The sequence below is a fragment of the Symphalangus syndactylus genome, chromosome 21, assembly GCF_028878055.3.
Source record: "Symphalangus syndactylus isolate Jambi chromosome 21, NHGRI_mSymSyn1-v2.1_pri, whole genome shotgun sequence".
NCBI lineage: Eukaryota > Metazoa > Chordata > Mammalia > Primates > Hylobatidae > Symphalangus > Symphalangus syndactylus.
Genome location: NC_072443.2, coordinates 47,556,516 through 47,575,854, shown reverse-complemented (window position 1 = coordinate 47,575,854; position 19,339 = coordinate 47,556,516). Strand labels below are relative to the sequence as shown.

At 46.4% G+C, this 19,339-nt stretch overlaps 1 protein-coding gene across 1 annotated transcript in view; it reads left to right on the top strand.

The window, feature by feature from the left end:
* Nucleotides 1-19,339, top strand: part of MYLK (myosin light chain kinase) — a 279,682-nt gene that overhangs the window by 153,960 nt on the left and 106,383 nt on the right. The window contains exons 11-12 of the mRNA XM_055258971.2: nucleotides 10,843-10,977; nucleotides 14,605-14,757. Coding sequence (XP_055114946.2) covers nucleotides 10,843-10,977; nucleotides 14,605-14,757 — 288 coding nt within the window. The remainder of the gene's footprint in view (nucleotides 1-10,842; nucleotides 10,978-14,604; nucleotides 14,758-19,339) is intronic.

The following is a 19,339-nucleotide window of genomic DNA, read 5'->3' as shown; positions in this document are numbered from 1 at the left end:
AGCCATCACTCCCTGTTCTCCCATCCCCACAACCCCTGACAGCCACTAATCTATTTTTTGTCTCTATGGGTTTTCCTCTTCTGAACATTTGATATTAAGTGAAATCATTCAATATGTGGCCTTTTGTGTCTGGCTTCTTTCTCTTAGCTTAATGTTTTCAGGGTTCATCGATGTTGTAGCAGGTGTTAGTACTTCATTCAGCCATGTGGCTGAATCATATTGCATCATATGGATATAGCATGTTTTTTTTATCCATGCATCAGTTAAGGTCCATGTGGTTGTTTCTACTTTTTAGCTATGGTGAAAAGTGTTGCTATGCACATTTATGTATGGGTTGTTTTCAATACCCGTTTTCAATTTTGATGTTAGACCATATATATTGTTGGGTCATAAGGTAATTCTGGATTTAACCCTCTGAGGAACTAACAAACTGTTTTTCACCATTTTACATTCTTCTAGCAATGTACAAGTGTTGCAGTTTTTCCACATTCTCACCAATACTTGTTATTTTCTTCCTTGCTTGCTTGCTTGCTTTTTTTTTAAAAAATGAGGTCTTGCTTTGTCGATGGGGCTAGAGTGCAGTGGCATGATAATAGCTCACTGTAACCTTGAATTCCTGGGCTCAGGGAATCCTCCTGCCTCACCTCCTGAGTAGGTGGGACTAAAGGTGCTTGCCACCACACTCGGCTAATTTTTTTTATTATTTATAGAGATGGGAGTCTGACTATGTTGCCCAGGCTGGTCTCAAACCCTTAGACTTGAGTGATCCTCCCACTTCAACCTCCCAAAGCACTGGGATTATAGGCATGAGCCACTGCACTCAGCCTGTTTTCTATTTTTTCTTTATAGCCATTCGCAATCATCTGACTATGATTTTTTTTTTTTTGAAACAGGGTCTCACTGTGTTGCCCAGGCTGGAGTGCAGTGGCATGATAATAGCTCATTGCAGCCTCAACATCCCAGCCTCAAGTGATCCTTCCCACCTCAGCCAACTGGGTAGCTGGGACCACAGGCATATGCCACCATACCCAGATAATTTTGTTTATTTATTTATTTATTTTTATTATTATACTTTAGGTTTTAGGGTACATGTGCACAATGTGCAGGTTTCTTACATATGTATCCATGTGCCATATTGTTCTGCTGCACCCATTAACTCGTCATTTAGCATTAGGTATATCTCCTAATGCTGTCCCTCCCCCCTCCCCCCAACCCACAACAGTCCCCGGAGTGTGATGTTCCCCTTCCTGTGTCCATGAGTTCTCATTGTTCAGTTCCCACCTATGAGTGAGAACACGCGGTGTTTGGTTTTTAGTCCTTGCGATAGTTTACTGAGAATGATGTTTTCCAGTTTCATCCATGTCCCTACAAAGGACATGAACTCATCATTTTTTATGGCTGCATAGTATTCCATGGTGTATATGTGCCACATTTTCTTAATCCAGTCTATCGTTGTTGGACATTTGGGTTGGTTCCAAGTCTTTGCTATTGTGAATAGTGCCGCAATAAACATACGTGTGCATGTGTCTTTATAGCAGCATGATTTATAGTCCTTTGGGTATATACCCAGTACTGGGATGGCTGGGTCAAATGGTATTTCTAGTTCTAGATCCCTGAGGAATCGCCACACTGACTTCCACAATGGTTGAACTAGTCTACAGTCCCACCAACAGTGTAAAAGTGTTCCTATTTCTCCACATCCTCTCCAGCACCTGTTGTTTCCTGTTTTTTTAATGATGGCCATTCTAACTGGTGTGAGATGTTATCTCACTGTGGTTTTGATTTGCATTTCTCTGATGGCCAGTGATGATGAGCATTTCTTCATGTGTTTTTTGGCTGCATAAATGTCTTCTTTTGAGAAGTGTCTGTTCATGTCCTTTGCCCACTTTTTGATAGGGTTGTTTGTTTTTTTCTTGTAAATTTGTCTGAGTTCATTGTAGATTCTGGATATTAGCCCTTTGTCAGATGAGTAGGTTGCAAAAATTTTCTCCCATTCTGTAGGTTGCCTGTTCACTCTGATGGTAGTTTCTTTTGCTGTGCAGAAGCTCTTTAGTTTAATGAGATCCCATTTGTCAATTTTGGCTTTTGTTGCCGTTGCTTTTGGTGTTTTAGACATGAAGTCCTTGCCCACGCCTATGTCCTGAATGGTATTGCCTAGGTTTTCTTGTAGGATTTTAATGGTTTTAGGTCTAACATTTAAGTCTTTAATCCATCTTGAATTAATTTTTGTATAAGGTGTAAGGAAGGGATCCAGTTTCAGCTTTCTACATATGGCTAGCCAGTTTTCCCAGCACCATTTATTAAATAGGGAATCCTTTCCCCATTTCTTGTTTTTGTCAGGTTTGTCAAAGATCAGATAGTTGTAGATATGCGGCATCATTTCTGAGGGCTCTGTTCTGTTCCATTGATCTATGTCTCTGTTGTGGTACCAGTACCATACTGTTTTGGTTACTGTAGCCTTGTAGTATAGTTTGAAGTCAGGTAGCGTGATGCCTCCAGCTTTGTTCTTTTGGCTTAGGAGTGACTTGGTGATGCGGGCTCTTTTTTGGTTCCATATGAACTTTAAAGTAGTTTTTTCCAATTCTGTGAAGAAAGTCATTGGTAGCTTGATGGGGATGGCATTGAATCTATAAATTACCTTGGGCAGTTTGGCCATTTTCACGATATTGATTCTTCCAACCCATGAGCATGGAATGTTCTTCCATTTGTTTGTATCCTCTTTTATTTCATTGAGCAGTGGTTTGTAGTTCTCCTTGAAGAGGTCCTTTACATCCCTTGTAAGTTGGATTCCTAGGTATTTTATTCTCTTTGAAGAAATTGTGAATGGGAGTTCACTCATGATTTGGCTCTCTGTTTGTCTGTGATTGGTGTACAAGAATGCTTGTGATTTTTGTACATTGATTTTGTATCCTGAGACTTTGCTGAAGTTGCTAATCAGCTTAAGGAGATTTTGGGCTGAGACAATGGGGTTTTCTAGATATACAATCATGTCATCTGCAAACAGGGACAATTTGAGTTCCTCTTTTCCTAATTGAATACCCTTTATTTCCTTCTCCTGCCTGATTGCTCTGGCAAGAACTTCCAACACTATGTTGAATAGTAGTGGTGAGAGAGGGCATCCCTGTCTTGTGCCCGTTTTCAGAGGGAATGCTTCCAGTTTTTGCCCATTCAGTATGATATTGGCTGTGGGTTTGTCATAGATAGCTCTTATTATTTTGAGATACGTCCCATCAATACCTAATTTATTGAGAGTTTTTAGCATGAAGCGTTGTTGAATTTTGTCAAAGGCCTTTTCTGCATCTATTGAGATAATCATGTGGTTTTTGTCTTTGGTTCTGTTTATATGCTGGATGACATTTATTGATTTGCATATGTTGAACCAGCCTTGCATCCCAGGGATGAAGCCCACTTGATCATGGTGTATAAGCTTTTTGACGTGCTGCTGGATTCGGTTTGCCAGTATTTTATTGAGGATTTTTGCATCAATGTTCATCAAGGATATTGGTCTGAAATTCTCTTTTTTGGTTATGTCTCTGCCAGGCTTTGGTATCAGGATGATGCTGGCTTCATAAAATGTGTTAGGGAGGATTCCCTCTTTTTCTATCGGTCGGAATAGTTTCAGAAGGAATGGTACCAGTTCCTCCTTGTACCTCTGGTAGAATTCGGCTGTGAATCCATCAGGTCCTGGACTCTTTTTGGTTGGTAAGCTGTTGATTATTGCCACAATTTCAGAACCTGTTATTGGTCTATTCAGAGATTCAACTTATTCCTGGTTTAGTCTTGGGAGAGTGTATTTGTTGAGGAATTTATCCATTTCTTCTAGATTTTCTAGTTTATTTGCATAGAGGTGTTTGTAGTATTCTCTGATGGTAGATTGTATTTCTGTGGGATCGGTGGTGATATCCCCTTTTTCATTTTTTATTGCATCTATTTGATTCTTCTCTCTTTTCCTCTTTATTAGTCTTGCTAGCGGTCTATCAATTTTGTTGATCTTTTCAAAAAACCAGCTCCTGGATTCATTAATTTTTTGAAGGGTTTTTTGTGTCTCTATTTCCTTCAGTTCTGCTCTGATTTTAGTTATTTCTAGCCTTCTGCTAGCTTTTGAATGTGTTTGCTCTTGCTTTTCTAGTTCTTTTAATTGTGATGTTAGGGTGTCAATTTTGGATCTTTCCTGCTTTCTCTTGTGGGCATTTAGTGCTATAAATTTCCCTCTACACACTGCTTTGAACGTGTCCCAGAGATTCTGGTATGTTGTGTCTTTGTTCTCGTTGGTTTCAAAGAACATCTTTATTTCTGCCTTCATTTCATTATGTACCCAATAGTCATTCAGGAGCAGGATGTTCAGTTTCCATGTAGTTGAGCGGTTCTGAGTGAGTTTCTTAATCCTGAGTTCTAGTTTGATTGCACTGTGGTCTGAGAGACAGTTTGTTATAATTTCTGTTCTTTTACATTTGCTGAGGAGAGCTTTACTTCCAACTATGTGGTCAATTTTGCAATAGGTGTGGTGTGGTGCTGAAAAAATGTATACTCTGTTGATTTGGGGTGGAGAGTTCTGTAGATGTCTATTAGGTCCACTTTGTGCAGAGCTGAGTTCAATTCCTGGATATCCTTGTTAACTTTCTGTGTCATTGATCTGCCTAATGTTGACAGTGAGGTGTTAAAATCTCCCATTATTATTGTGTGGGAGTTTAAGTCCCTTTGTAGGTCACTCAGGACTTGCTTTATGAATCTGGGTGCTCCTGTGTTGGGTGCATATATATTTAGGATAGTTAGCTCTTCTTGTTGAATTGATCCCTTTACCATTATGTAATGGCCTTCTTTGTCTCTTTTGATCTTTGTTGGTTTAAGTCTATTTTATCAGAGACTAGGATTGCAACCCCTGCCTTTTTTTGTTTTCCATTTGCTTGATAGATCTTCCTCCATCCCTTTATTGTGAGTCTATGTGTGTCTCTGCACGTGAGTTGGATTTCCTGAATACAGCACACTGGTGGGTCCTGACTCCTTATCCAGTTTGCCAGTCTGTGTCTTTTAATTGGAGCATTTAGCCCATTTACATTTAAAGTTAATATTGTTATATGTGAATCTTATCCTGTCATTATGATGTTAGTTGGTTATTTTGCTCGTTAGTTGATGCAGTTTCTTCCTAGCCTCGATGGTCTTTACAATTTGGCATTTTTTTGTAGTGGCTGGTACCGGTTGTTCCTTTCCATGTTTAGTGCTTCCTTCAGGAGCTCTTTTAGGGCAGGCCTGGTGGTGACAAAATCACTCAGCATTTGCTTGTCTGTAAAGTATTTTATTTCTCCTTCACTTAGTTTGGCTGGATATGAAATTCTGGGTTGAAAATTCTTTTCTTTAAGAATGTTGAATATCGGCCCCCACTCTCTTCTGGCTTGTAGAGTTTCTGCCGAGAGATCCGCTGTTAGTCTGATGGGCTTCCCTTTGTGGGTAACCCGACCTTTCTCTCTGGCTGCCCTTAACATTTTTTCCTTCATTTCAACTTTGGTGAATCTGACAATTATGTGTCTTGGAGTTGCTCTTGTCGAGGAGTATCTTTGTGGCGTTCTCTGTATTTCCTGAATCTGAATGTTGGCCTGCCTTGCTAGATTGGGGAAGTTCTCCTGGATAATATCTTGCAGAGTGTTTTCCAACTTGGTTCCATTCTCCCCGTCATTTTCAGGTACACCAATCAGACGTAGGTTTGGTCTTTTCGCATAGTCCGAAATTTCTTGGCGGCTTTGTTCATTTCTTTTTATTCTTTTTTCTCTAAACTTCCCTTCTCGCTTCATTTCATTCATTTCATCTTCCATCAGCGATACCCTTTCTTCCAGTTGATCGCATCTGCTACCAAGGCTTCTGCAATCTTCGCGTAGTTCTCGATACTTGGCTTTCAGCTCCATCAGCTCCTTTAAGCCCTTCTCTCCATCGGTTATTCTAGTTATCCATTCTTCTATTTTTTTTTCAAAGTTTTTAACTTCTTTGCTATTGTTTTGAATTTCCTCCCATAGCTCGGAGTAGTTTGATCATCTGAAGCCTTCTTCTCTCAACTCGTCAAAGTCATCCTCCGTCCAGCTTTATTCCGTTGCTGGTGAGGAACTGCGTTCCTTTGGAGGAGGAGAGGTGCTCTTCTTTTTAGAGTTTCCAGTTTTTCTGCTCTGTTTTTTCCCCATCTTTGTGGTTTTATCTACTTTTGGTCTTTGATGATGGTGATGTACAGCTGGGTTTTTGGTGTGGAGGTCCTTTCTGTTTGTTAGTTTTCCTTCTACCAGACAGGACCCTCAGCTGCAGATCTGTTGGAGTTTACTAGAGGTCCACTCCAGACCCTGTTTGGCTGGGTGTCAGCAGCGGTGGCTGCAGAACAGCGGATTTTCCTGAGACCACAAATTCAGCTGTTTGATGGTTCCTCTGGAAGTTTTGTCTCAGAGGAGTACCCGGCCGAGTGAGGTGTCTGTCTGTCCCTACTGGGGGGTGCCTCCCAGCTAGGCTGCTCAGGGGTGAGGGACCCACTTTAGGAGGCAGTCTGTCTGTTCTCATATCTCCAGCTGCATGCTGGGAGAACCACTACTCTCTTCAAAGCTGTCAGTCAGACAGGGACATTTAAGTCTGCAGAGGTTCCTGCTGAATTTTTGTTTGTCTGTGCTCTGCCCCCAGAGGTGGAGCCTATAAAGGCAGGCAGGCCTCCTTGAGCTGTGGTGGGCTCCACCCAGTTCGAGCTTCCTGGCTGCTTTGTTTACCTAAACAAGCCTGGTCAATGGTGGGCGCCCCTCCCCCAGCCTCGCTGCCGCCTTGCAGCTTGATCTCAGACTGCTGTGCTAGCAATCAGCAAGACTCCGTGGGCATAGGACCCTCCGAGCCAGGTGCAGGACACAATCTCCTAGTGTGCCGTTTTCCAGGCCCGTTGGAAAAGCACAGTATTAGGGTGGGAGTGACCCGATTTTCCAGGTGCCGTCTGTTACCCCTTTCTTTGACTAGGAAAGGGAACTCCCTGACCCCTTGTGCTTCCCGAGTGAGGCAATGCCTCGCCCTGCTTCTGCTTGCACACAGTGCGCTTCACTGACTGTCCTGCACCCACTCTTTGGCACTCCCTAGTGAGATGAAACCGGTACCTCAAACAGAAATGCAGAAATCACCCGTCTTCTGTGTCGCTCAGGCTGGGAGCTGTAGACTGGAGCTGTTCCTATTCGGCCATCTTGGCTCCACCCCCAATTTTGTTTATTTTTGTAGATAAAAGGTCTCACTATGTTGCCCAGGCTGGACTTCAACTCCTTGCTGAAACAGTCCTCCCACTTTTGCCTCCTAAAGTGCTGGGTTTACAGGCATGAGCTACCACACCCAGCCTGACTGCAATTTTGATTTGCATTTCCCTGATGACTAGTGATTTTGAGCATCATTTCATATACTTATTGGACATTTTTATATCTCCTTCGGAGAAATGCCTATTCAGGTACTTTACCCATGTTTTAATTGCATCATTTACTTTTTTATTGTTGAGTTGCAAGGGTTCTTTATGTATTCTGGATACAAGTCATTTACCAGATATGATTTACAATAATCCTCTCCCATTCTGTAAAGGCTGGATTATTTGTCATGTGTGGCCATGGAAGTCCCTGCTTAGTTAGTTTAGTGATCAGCTAATTGATTGGATGGAGAGTTCCTTAAATGCCTTGAACTAATACTTTTCCCAGCCTTTGCCAAGGGGCTCTCGGTGTGTGTTACGCCCATCTTCAGTGCTCCGGCCAGCAGTTTACAGCTCTGCTTTAGCCTTTACTTTCTGCTTGCACCAAAGCTCCGAGTCAGCCAGAGGTGAGACAGTAGGGCCTTCTTACATCTTTCCTGGGCAGGCTCACAGCCCTGCACATCCATGTGGGCTTCTCAGTTCTCAGGAATCTGTCAGAGCTTTTCAAAGTCCTGGACATCTCATTCCCCAGTTTTTCCTTTTAAGTCTTTTGATCAGACTCTTGTTAGCCCTGAGTGATATTGCTGTCTCAAGTAGCTGTAGTATTAAACAATTGCTACTGATTGATTTTAACAAACATCCTGGAGACAGGGCCATCCACACAGAGTAAACTTTGAGTCGGGTTAAATAAAGACAACCCTGAAAATGGAATTGTTGAAGGAGCTGCCAGACAGGGCAAATAGTGACCATTCTCTTACGGATGGGGTTTTTCAGGAGCTCTGAACCCATCCTGCCCCTTGCTAAGTGGCTGATTTTCACAAGTACCATAGGTACTGTTAGTTTTCAGAGTTACCCCAGAGCTGGGGCAAGGGGCACAAGAGTGAAAAAGCACATAGCTTGCTGTTCTTACCAAGATTCAGCTATGTTTTGTTGTTGTTGTTGTTGTTGTTTGTTGTTTGGGAGGGTGGAGGGGCAGGGTATTGTTGTTTAGGTTTTTTTGTTGTTGTTTATTGTTTTTACTTTTTAGAGACAGAGTCTTGCTCTGTCACCCAGACTGGAGTGCAGTGGCGTGATCATAGCTTGCTACAGCCTCAAACTCTTGGGCTCAAGCAATCCTCCTGCCTCAGCCTACTAAGTGAGACTACAGGCACATGCCATCATTCCTGGCTCATATTTTAATTTTATTTTTTTGGTAGAGACAAGAGTCTTGCTATGTTTCTCAGGCTGGTTTCAAACTTGTGGCTCAAGCAATGCTTCTGCCTTGGCCTCCCAAAGTGCTGAGATTAAAGATGTGAGCCACCACTCCTGGATGTTTGTTTGTTTTTATTGAATGCTCCTCAGAATGTTGCAAGCCTGTGGTTAATTTCTGGCATTCTGAAACCATTGCTTTTGACTCTTTTTGCCAGTATTGTTGTTGCTTTTATGGAGGAGTAGATCTTCAGAGGTCTTTACTTTGCCATTCCACATCCTATCTTCTTGATGAAGACACTCGCTTTTCTAAAACTTCTCCAGTTCCTAAACATCCTAGCTAATTCTTAGCAGATGAGTTTACCATGAAGCAGGTCATCTGATGGGTGTTCTTTTAGCTCCTCCTACATACGTCTCTCTTTCTGTTTTCCTGTACTACAGAATACCTGTCTGTTTCCCTTCCCAAGACTTCTCTTTCTGTCCCTTCCCATCTTCACAAGGATCTGATCTAACAATGATTTACTCTCCCACCACTTCTTCAATCTTTCCCCTTCCCTTATTGAGAGACCTCTTTTTTTCCCTACAAGCATGCTCTAGTTGTCCCTGTGCTGAAAAAGGAAAGAAAATCTTCCTTCCGCTTGAGAGCCCCTTGAGCTCCTACTCTATCCCTCCACTCTCTTTCATCCCTAGGCTATATTTGCCGCAAGTAGAGTCTCTGTGCACAGCTTCTACTTGATAATAACAGCTAACACTCACTGAGGATGTGCTATGCTGGGTTTTGTGCTAAATGCTCTACCTGAATTGTTTCATTTAGTTACCCCAACAATCTTACAAGAAAATCATACCCATTTTCTAGATGAGAATACTGATCTTTAGTAAGGTTAAATGACTTGTCCAAGTTCACGTGCCTTGTAAAAGAGAGCGTATTTCTAACCCAAACTGACCTGGCGTGAAAGCCTATATCCTTTTTGGTAACTCCCAAAGGCACTTCTCTAATGAGGGAGTTCAACACTGGCCAAGGGAAGGGATGGAGAGGGTGCCTCCCCACACCCTCCGGGTGATCTGTCTGACCCTTCCTCAGTGCCAGGCCTGTCCAGGTACACCATCACTCTGTCTTGACGCTGCCCTCCCATCGCCTACCCTCCCCTAGGATCTGGAGGAGAAAGTGCAGCTGTACAGTCAGAGCTGGCTGTAAAACTTGGCTTCAGCATCGAGTTCAACTATGGGAAATTAGTAACCTCGTCTATAAAATGAACTCAAGAGAACAACCTCATAGCATTGTCACAATCACATCTGGAAAAGTACCTGGCACATAGTAGGCCCTCAAATCTTATTAGCTTTCTTGCCCATAAACCCCTGCGGTATAATATGACATTTCCTCTCCTCTCTGTATTGAATAGGCTCTTGAAAAGCACCAGTGATATATCTTCTAAGCACCAAATCCAGTTCCACCTTTTCTCAGCTATCAGCCACCTTGACACATGTACAGCATGTTCTGGTTGTCATAGAAGAGATTATCCCTATTGCTCTCAATTAAGGTCCCCAAACTAGAAAATGTCCCCTAATTCACTGATGTAGAAGGCTTTTGGAAAGTTCAGCTCAGCAGTTCTCAACCAGAATGTGCGTTCAAACCACACAAGGGCATCGTTACTGCATATTCCCAGGTCCCCGGCAGCTCTGAGCCCTTGACCTAGAATGGGGTTCAAACTGTGCTTAGAAAACTGGAGCACATGTGAGTCCTATGATTCAGTTCTGGAATTGGAAAAAAATCATTGTAATAATTTAAAATTGAAATGTCCTCACCTGCGAGCCTGTGGCTTATACAAGTAAAAAGATATTCGCAAGATTGTATAATCACTGATGGGACATATTAAAGAAGATAAGAGACACTAGAAAGTAGAGTAGGACCAACAAGCAGGAAGGAGCTCTCTGGAGGCTCGAGGGCAGCAAAAGCCAAGGCAAAACAGGAGGCACCTAGGTCACAGAAGACAGAAGGCAGGTCCAGGTTCTAAGCACCCCACGGCTAGGGTGTTTTGTGACTGTGAAAAAGCCCCTGTGGGTGACTCTGCTTCAGGCTCCAGGTCTCTACATCACTGGTGCTGCCTGTTTCTTAAGCGTGAAGAGAGATAAGGCAAAGGCAGGCTGCCGAGGGTACCCAGGTGTCCAGGACAGTGAGGCATGCCTGGGAGGCTGGGGTGACTGCAGGTATCACCAGAGCGGGCAAGCTGTGATCTGAGCTGACCTGTCCTTTTCCCTCACAGGGCTTGCTGTGATGGAGGTGGCCCCCTGCTTCTCCAGTGTCCTGAAGGACTGCACTGTCATTGAGGGCCAGGATTTTGTGCTGCAGTGCTCCGTACGGGGGACCCCAGTGCCCCGGATCACTTGGCTGCTGAATGGTGAGTTCCCCCTGCCCCAGCTCTCTGCTCCCATCCCCTGGGCCCTTTGGCGCTGCCTGAATTCTCACTTATCCCTCTGAGCCATTTATGCCTTGGACATCCCGGAGGTATGAGAAGGAAGCATGGGGCACAGAGAGAGCACGGGCACTGGGATCCTACTCCTGACTGGCTGAGCAAGTTACTACTCCTGTCTGAGCCTTGAGTTCTCCATCTACATGGCGGGAATCATGCTGCCTATCTGCAGGGTGGTGGCTGTGAAATTAAATTAGATCATTTCTATAAAGTGGTTAATGAGATGCCTGACACATAGGGGCATGAGCAGTTGGATTTATTTTCAAATGGCCAAACTCATAATAGGCCCTCAATTAATGTTTGTTGAGTCAATAAATGAACAAATAAATTAATAAACGAATGAACCACTCTCAAAGTCGCTTGAGGGATCTCACCTTTTATTTAGTGGCAGGTGGTTCTGGGACTCACAGATCAGTTATTCTTTTTAAATTGATAGTCCTATAGAGACTCGCCAACTCTCTTTTTGTCAAGTAAGTTCCTTTAAAAAATTATTTGCCGTATATTATCACCCTTTTCTTTTTAAAGGACCATTTAATTTCAACAGTGTGGGAGAACTCTGTCTTTAAAAGACTGAGAACTGTCCATTAAACTGATAAGATGGAGCAGGGACTACTGTTGGGATCCCCAGGGAGGGCGAAAGAGCACCTGCTGAGAGTCAGGAGACACAGGCACTTGTCCTTCTCCACCGCTGAGTGGTCGGGTGACCTTGGACACTTCACTCCTCGGGGTACCAGCTTCTTTATCTATGAGAAGATAGGGTGGAAAAGAAGGTTTGGGATCTCAGCTCACTCTCACACCTAATAGAATAGGCTCCTTAAGACAGCAGTGGGCTGGGCGCAGTGGCTCACGCCTGTAATCCGCACTTTGGGAGGCTGAGGTGGGTGGATCACCTGAGGTCAGGAGTTCGAGACCAGCCTGGCCAACATGATGAAACCCCATCTCTACTAAAAATACAAAACTTAGCTGGACATGGTGCCAGGTGCCTGTAATCCCAGCTACTCCGGAGGCTGAGGCAGGAGAATCGCTTGAACCCAGGAGCCAGAGGTTGCAGTGAGCAGAGATAGCGACACTGCACTCCAGCCTGGGCAACAAGAGCAAAACTCCATAAATAAATAAATAAATAAATAAGAGAGCAAGTGAGCAAGCAGTGCCCCAACACTTATGCACCAAATAGTCCCCAGTTGTTTCTGCGTCATTGATGTATTGCCTGTGAACCTTCCTTGTTGGTGTAGTTTGCTCAGGCTTTGCTAGAAGCTGTCTTTAGGGAGTGAGAGGAAGTGCCATCTAGTCTTCCTACATGCAGTGTTCTTGGGTAGGTAAGTGAGAATTGAGGCCTGCCTTCCCTCCCAGCTGTCAGCAAAGGACGGAAGTCCTACTGGATCCAGTGATTGACTTCAAGGAGGCAGCCTCCTTGTGGCTGGAACGCAATATGGGCATTAAGGACTAATAATGGAGTCTAGACTAAGTATCAACAAACATTTTCTATAAAGGGCCAGGTGGTAGCTATTTTCAGCTTTTCAGGCCATACAGCCTCTTTAACAACACTCAACTCTGCTGTTGTGGTATAAAAACAGCCATAGAAGGCTGGGCGCAGTGGCTCACTCCTGTAATCCCAGCACTCTGGGAGGCCAAGGCAGGCGGATTGCCTGAGCTCAGGAGTTCAAGACCAGCCTGGCCAACACAGCGAAACTGTCTCTACAAAAAAAAAAAAAAAAAAAAATAGCAAAACTTAGCCGCTCCACTCCAACCTGGGTAATAAGAGTGAGACCCTGTCTCAAAAAATAAAAGAATAGGCAGTACATAAGCCATAGACAATACGTGAAAGAATGAGTGTGGCTATGTTACAGTAAAACTTTATGGATACTGAAATGTGAATTTCGCATAATTTTTACATGTCATGAAATATATTACCTTTATTTTTTTTGGCCATTTAAAATATGTAAAAACTATTCTTAGCTTGCAGGCGCTACAAAAACAAGCTGCAGTTAGGATTCTGCCCAGGAGCCATAGCTTGCTGTCTCCTAGTTTATGCATCACTCAAGACCGTGTTTTCTCAGTGACTCTTAGCGTTTCCACACCCGTTCCACTAGAGGGCGATCATGCTCAGGTTGGGTTTCCTTGGCTGCTAACTCTGGTTTAACCCAGCCTCCGAGCTGGGAGAGCCTAATGTCTCCCAATTCTGATGTGCCCTGAGCCAACAGCTCCGTTCTGGGGCCTCCATCCCATCCCATGTTTGTGGGGCCACAGTGAGTTACGTTCCAGTTAAAGGAGAGCTCTCAAAAGGCTTGTCAGCACATGTTTGGACAGAAGAGACACATTGGCAGCAGTCAGGGAATACACTGATATTGTCAAGGAAGAGAGGTTTGAAGGGTACCATTGTGACAAAAACTAAAAACAAAGAGCAGTGCTCACTTCTCTCAGTGGCAGGATCCAGGCCACTGCCTTTCCCAGCCCTCGGCCCCACTGTTATGAAATGCAATAGGTTGAGAGGAATCTTTCCCTCTGGTCCTATGGTGTGCTTGCCAGTCTCTTTGCCAAACTGTCATGGAGACATGAAGTGTTGCTATGTGCAGAAGAAAACACTGCATTGCAGGGAGACGACTTCTTTGTGTACTTTCTCCCTCCCCCACTGGCCGTCCCCGATTTTATGAAGTGCAAACCAGGACCCTGGGGCCTGGCAAGGGAAGAAACTGACAGTTGCTTCCTATATGGCAGCTGGACACATTCCTGCTCCGAGGCCAGACTCTTCAGTAATGAGATTTTTTTTTCCTGGAAATGAAAAGTCACATCCCAGAATGATAAACTCCCAGGAACATAGAGCATTCAGGAAACCACTGAAGCTCATTTCATGCATTCCTGTCTCCATGCAGGACTTTATGTGACCTGGAACATGTCACATGGGAGGGACTCTGGAAAAAAGGAGCCGAGTCATTCTTAGTTCCCTATGTTTACCTTTGTGAACCCTAAAATACATCTAATTGCATAGAAGAAATGCACCTAACTGCAACACTGGGTAGGGGATGCAGAATTGCTTTTTGATAAATATCTACAGTGGAAAATGGAATCATTGTTTCTGGAGACATCTAAGTGGAGCTGGGCGCCCCATGTTCAGCCCAGGAAAGCTCTGTTTTGCCTGAGGCTGGGCTATGGGCCAGATGACCCTGTAAGATTCTCTCCAGGCTCAGAATTCTGTGAAGTTGAGGATGTGAATTTGGAGACTGTTTAACACAGAATGCCCAAAACTCTGTCCCTTTCCCTCCTGCATTTTTAATTGCTCCAGTTTTTCTCCCTCCCCCATCCCTCTAGGCCCCGTCTTCCTCCTCCACCACACAATTACTCCCTTTCCTTCATCTCCTTAGCCCCTGGCTCTTTCTGCAGCCCATAAGCCTCTGTCCAGCTGGCTGGAGATGTGCATGGTACATCATTAGCCCTCAATGGATCTGAGCAAGCATGACAAGCCTCAGCGTCGTGACAGCAGCAGCCCTGCTGAGGACAGGGCTCCCATCCCTACTGCCAGTGCTGCCTGGCCTGAGCCTTCCTGTGCTTCCTCCACAGGGCAGCCCATCCAGTACGCTCGCTCCACCTGTGAGGCCGGCATGGCTGAGCTCCACATCCAGGATGCCCTGCCGGAGGACCATGGCACCTACACCTGCCTGGCTGAGAATGCCTTGGGGCAGGTGTCCTGCAGCGCCCGGGTCACCGTCCGTGGTAGGAGCCTCTGGGCACCTGGGTAGAAGCACCTTTCCTGCAGACACTTCTGCTTTGGAGGAAGGGCACATTTGTAGAAAATGGTATCATGAGTGACAATCCAGGGAGCAGAGGCGCACATGGCACTACTCCACACCATTGGCAGCGGCAGGTGCCGTGACAGAGGAGTGGCTGCTGCATCCTCTTAGGGACAGAGGAGAGGGTCCTTAAAAAGTGCTGCACCTGCAGGTAGGAAGTGAGGGAGATGACCTCCAGGAGTTCACAGCGACAAGGGTCTGCCATCAGAGGTGGCCTTTTCCTCACCCCCTCACTCCACTGGGGCCATGGAAAGATATGGGGGAAAGAGATGAGGGCTCCCTTAGCTCCAGAAGCTCCAGGTCTGGTCAGAAGAAAACCTCACACACTACAAAAAGACTTGGGAGAGCACTCACATATTCCCTGAGCAGTCAGTGGCCTCACCAGTGACCCCTTACATGCCGGGGGACCCTGGGTCACAGTGTGCATATTGAGGCTTCCAGAGGGTCACAGGTTGTCCCTTTTCTGCCCCCCTTCTACTCACGGGCCCAGGCTTGTTTTTACACATCAGCAGCCTGGTCTCCAGTAATCTGATTATCGTGGTCATCCATTCATCAGCCAAGCACTTAGTCCCCAGGAACTGCAGGGAGCCACAGACTCAAGACAGATCTGTGTGGGCTGTGGTATCAGCAGGCCTGGTGACAGTTCCCACGGAAGTGCTTCTCAGGTCCAGGGCTTTCAGGTAAGCCTGATCCCACCCTCACCCTGAGCCTATGCCCCCCGCTCCTGTGCATGACTGGGTCCTCTGGTGCTACCACTGAGTGCAGCGTGACTGGTCCCCCATCAGACAAGCAGGAGAATACATCTCTCCATTCCCCAGGGCTCAGGCCTGTCAGGAACCCCTCCGTATTGTATGAGTAGCCACTGTCTGGGAGGCTGCAGGAGGAAGTTTCGCAGAAAAGGAAAGGGGAAGAAACATTTGTGGCTTACTGTGTTAAGTACTTTCACCTCACCCGTATTCTCTCACGGAGACCTCAGTAGCCTAGGGGACAAGGATGCTGTCCTGATTTCAGACAGAAGGCTCTGAAGTCTCAGGAAGTGAATGTAACTTGCCTAAGTGCATCATGTTAGTCTGCAAAGCTGGACCCTGGAGCCCATAGCCTGTGACTTTCAAGTCTGTGCTCATTCCTATGCCCTGACCTTTTTCAGAGGGCACGTCCCCTGGCCCAAAAGGGAAGACTGGCCACTGTGGGCTGGACAATGTCGGTCCCTTAGGGATGAAGGAACTGGCACTGATGGAGAATGTGGCCGACGATGGCTCCGTGAAGCTCTCTGCCAGGAGTGAGCACGAGAAACTGGTCCACCCCTTCCTTCCAGGAAACCCACCACACTGGGCTCAGAGCCCAGCTCTGGCCTCTGGGAATTTGCCAGCCAGATTCTGGTTTACAAACTTACTCATTTATCCTCATAGTTCTAACTTCATGACTCCCTGGGAGCCAGGTGGGGAGCTCAGGAAATTGTGATAATGAGACTTCAGAGGAAACCTGAACTGCTGAGAACCTTGTCTCTGAGGGCCAGGGAGCAGGACTCACCTGGGGGCTCTTCTTGGAGGCCAGCGTGGCCAACCCCAGAGTCGAGTAAGGGGCAGCAAGAGTCAGAATACTACACGTAGGGCCGCGTGGCTCAGCCCTCTGTTTTCCGATACTCCCTCCACAGCTGCAGCCAAGCACTAATCCAATGTCTGTCCTGGCTTGCCTGTGCTTAGACTGGATTAGAGTGGCCCAGCTGAGCTAATAGTACCTCGGAGGTGGGAGTCCCAGGCAAAGGATCAAGAACTCTTTAGGGCCATCCTCCTGACTCCCGGGCCTGTGGGGGCTGGGGCCTGAAGGATCACCACCCATCCGAAAAAAAAAAAAGGCACAGAATAGTCCCAGGCAAAAACTCTGCCAAGGAAGTTTGGATTTGCTCTGAGAAGAGGCCTGCATGAGAGAACCCCCTCCCAGTGCAGGGGATGTACTGGGCTATAAAGACCAGACAGGCTCAGATACCATAAATGGTGAACAAGGCTGAGGACGCAGCTGCACGCTCAGGCCCAGCAGCGTTTGGGCTCTCTCAGCACAGGCTTGGAGCAGGGTGAGCCTGGCACAGTGACACCCCCTGGCACGGTGCCCTGAGACACTCAGGAGGTTCAGGGCTGCTCCCTGCACTGTCCTCCACTGTGGAGTTTTTCTGACTTGATTGGCAGCCCCGTTGGCTCTGGGTCCTCGGGGGACAGCATGGGCTGGGGGAGATGATCACAGTGGAGGTGTTTGTTCCCTCCTGCAGTGATGGCTGCTTCACCTCTCCCTTAGCTGCCCAGGACCAGCCCTCTCTTGCCCTTAGTGTGGCATTGGGCCACAGTGGGGAGCACGGATGTGGAGCCAGCGGCCTGGGTGTGAGTCCTGCTCTGCCACTTACTAGCCCTGCAGCCTGGCGTTAGTTAGCATTCCAGACCTCACCTTCCTCTTGTGTGAAATGGAGATGCTGACAGTCGCGGTACTGTGAGGATTAAGTGAATGAATGAGCAAAGTATCCCCAGAGCACAGGATAGCACATACCCTCCATAGGTATATGCTGTGATTATGATTGTCCAGCAGAGCCCACCTTTAAACAAGATACAATCCTTACAAATGCCAAGACTGAGGAGGGGTTTTCCCAAAGGATCCACTTTGCTACAGTATTGTTTGTTTGTTTGGCCATCAGAGAATCAGAGGAGGGAGGTGTCCAGCCAGACAGACCCCATAGATACACGCGCCTGCTTCCAAGGGCTCTGGTCACAAGGTGGCGCCATGCAGCAACACGTGTCCCTCCAGTTGTCTTCTCTCGGAGGTGGTTGAGGGGCAGCTCCGCTGGAAGCAAGCTTATTCTGAGAGCTCAGCAGATACTGTGCCAAAGGCCAGAGGCAGGGGCTCTTTCTCACCTCTCGCCTTATGCCGATATTTTGCGACCATCGAGATTGCTGGTGCAGCCCTCAGACACGATTTCTGCGGCCAGCCCTTCATGCTTTCTCTGTCTCTCCTCCTCAGTGACTCTCTTCTTCTCCAAATCCTGGAAACTCCCACAAATGTCACTTTCTCTGGGAAGCCTACCCTAATCACCCCAGAATACCTTCCCTGAACACCGTGTGCTTCTAGTATTACACTTACTTATAAACAAGTCTTTACGGCACACCTATATTGATCAGTGCCAGGCATTGTTCTGGGGAAACTGCAGTAGACAGGACAGCTGAGGGCCCTGCCTGCAGGGTGCTTACATTCTGATGGGGATGCCGGTAGCAATCAGCACCTGGCCTCATTTCAAATGCTGGCACGCGCTGTTAAGAACATGAGCAGGTCACAAAGGAGTAATTATAAAGAGAAAAAGCCAGTGAGCGGGTGCCTGAATCGAGGAGGGTGAGAGGGTGTATCTTCAGTGCTGTGAGGAAGCCTCAGAGGTGTCCATGGCCTGGGGAAAGAGAGCTCCAGGCGGGCAGCACAGCAAGTGCAAGGCCCTGAGTCAGGAGCAAGGTTGGCCCATTCGAGGAGCAGCAAGACGGCAGCCTCTGTGGCTGCAGCAAAGTAGACGGGGCAGTGTGATAGAAAGTGAGTTCAGAAGGCGGGGGCACACCATGCCGGGCCTCTGGAGGTGAGGAGGAAACAATTTACTCCATGAAAATTCACTTTCATTTTACTCTACTTGCTTAATTATCTTCCTCTCCAGACTGTAAGCTCCCTGCAGGGAGGGACCACATCGTACTGTGTGTAGAGCCAGGCCTGCCATGGGAGCATACATTCCCTGAATGGATGAGAGCACAGAGGTTGCCGAACCTCCCCTGCAGTGCAAGGAGGCATTCCCTAGAATTTCTCGCTTTTCTGGGGGCTCAGTGCCCATTAGGGTGTGCAGGAAATCTGCAAATTACCTTCAAGAGTCCCTCAACAGGGCTAGGCGCAGTGGCTCATTCCTGTAATCCCAGCACTTTGGGAGGCCAAGGCGGGTGGATCGCTTGAGTCCAGGAGTTTGAGACTACCTTGGGCAACATGGCGACACACCATCTCCACAACAAACACAAAACTTAGCCGGGTGTGGTGGCCCATGCCTCTAATCCCAGCTACTCAGGAGGCTGAGGCAGGAGGATTGCTTGAGCCTGCGAGGTCGAGACTGCAGTCGCAGTGAGCCGTGATCACACCACTGGACTCCAGCCTGGATGACAGAGCAAGACCCTGTCTCAAAAAAAAAAAAAAAAAAGAGTCCCTCAACAAATATTCCTTCTTTCTCCAATACAGGCTAGGGAAAAAGAATTCCCCAATAGTTAACAAAGCAATGAATGTCTTTCCTCCTGATCCAGGGTGAGTCTAAAAGATGATTAATTCAAATTCCTGCAGAGCCCAGGAAGATCTGAAATACAGTATATATTTCATGGTGTTTGGACTGAGTCATTGCTGGGGGCTTCTTTGGACTAGAATATTTTAAATTTTTTTCCCCCTGGAGTATCTCTGTCAAGGCTAAAATTCTTAAGTGTCTAGATTTATTAATAGCCTGCTAGTTGTGC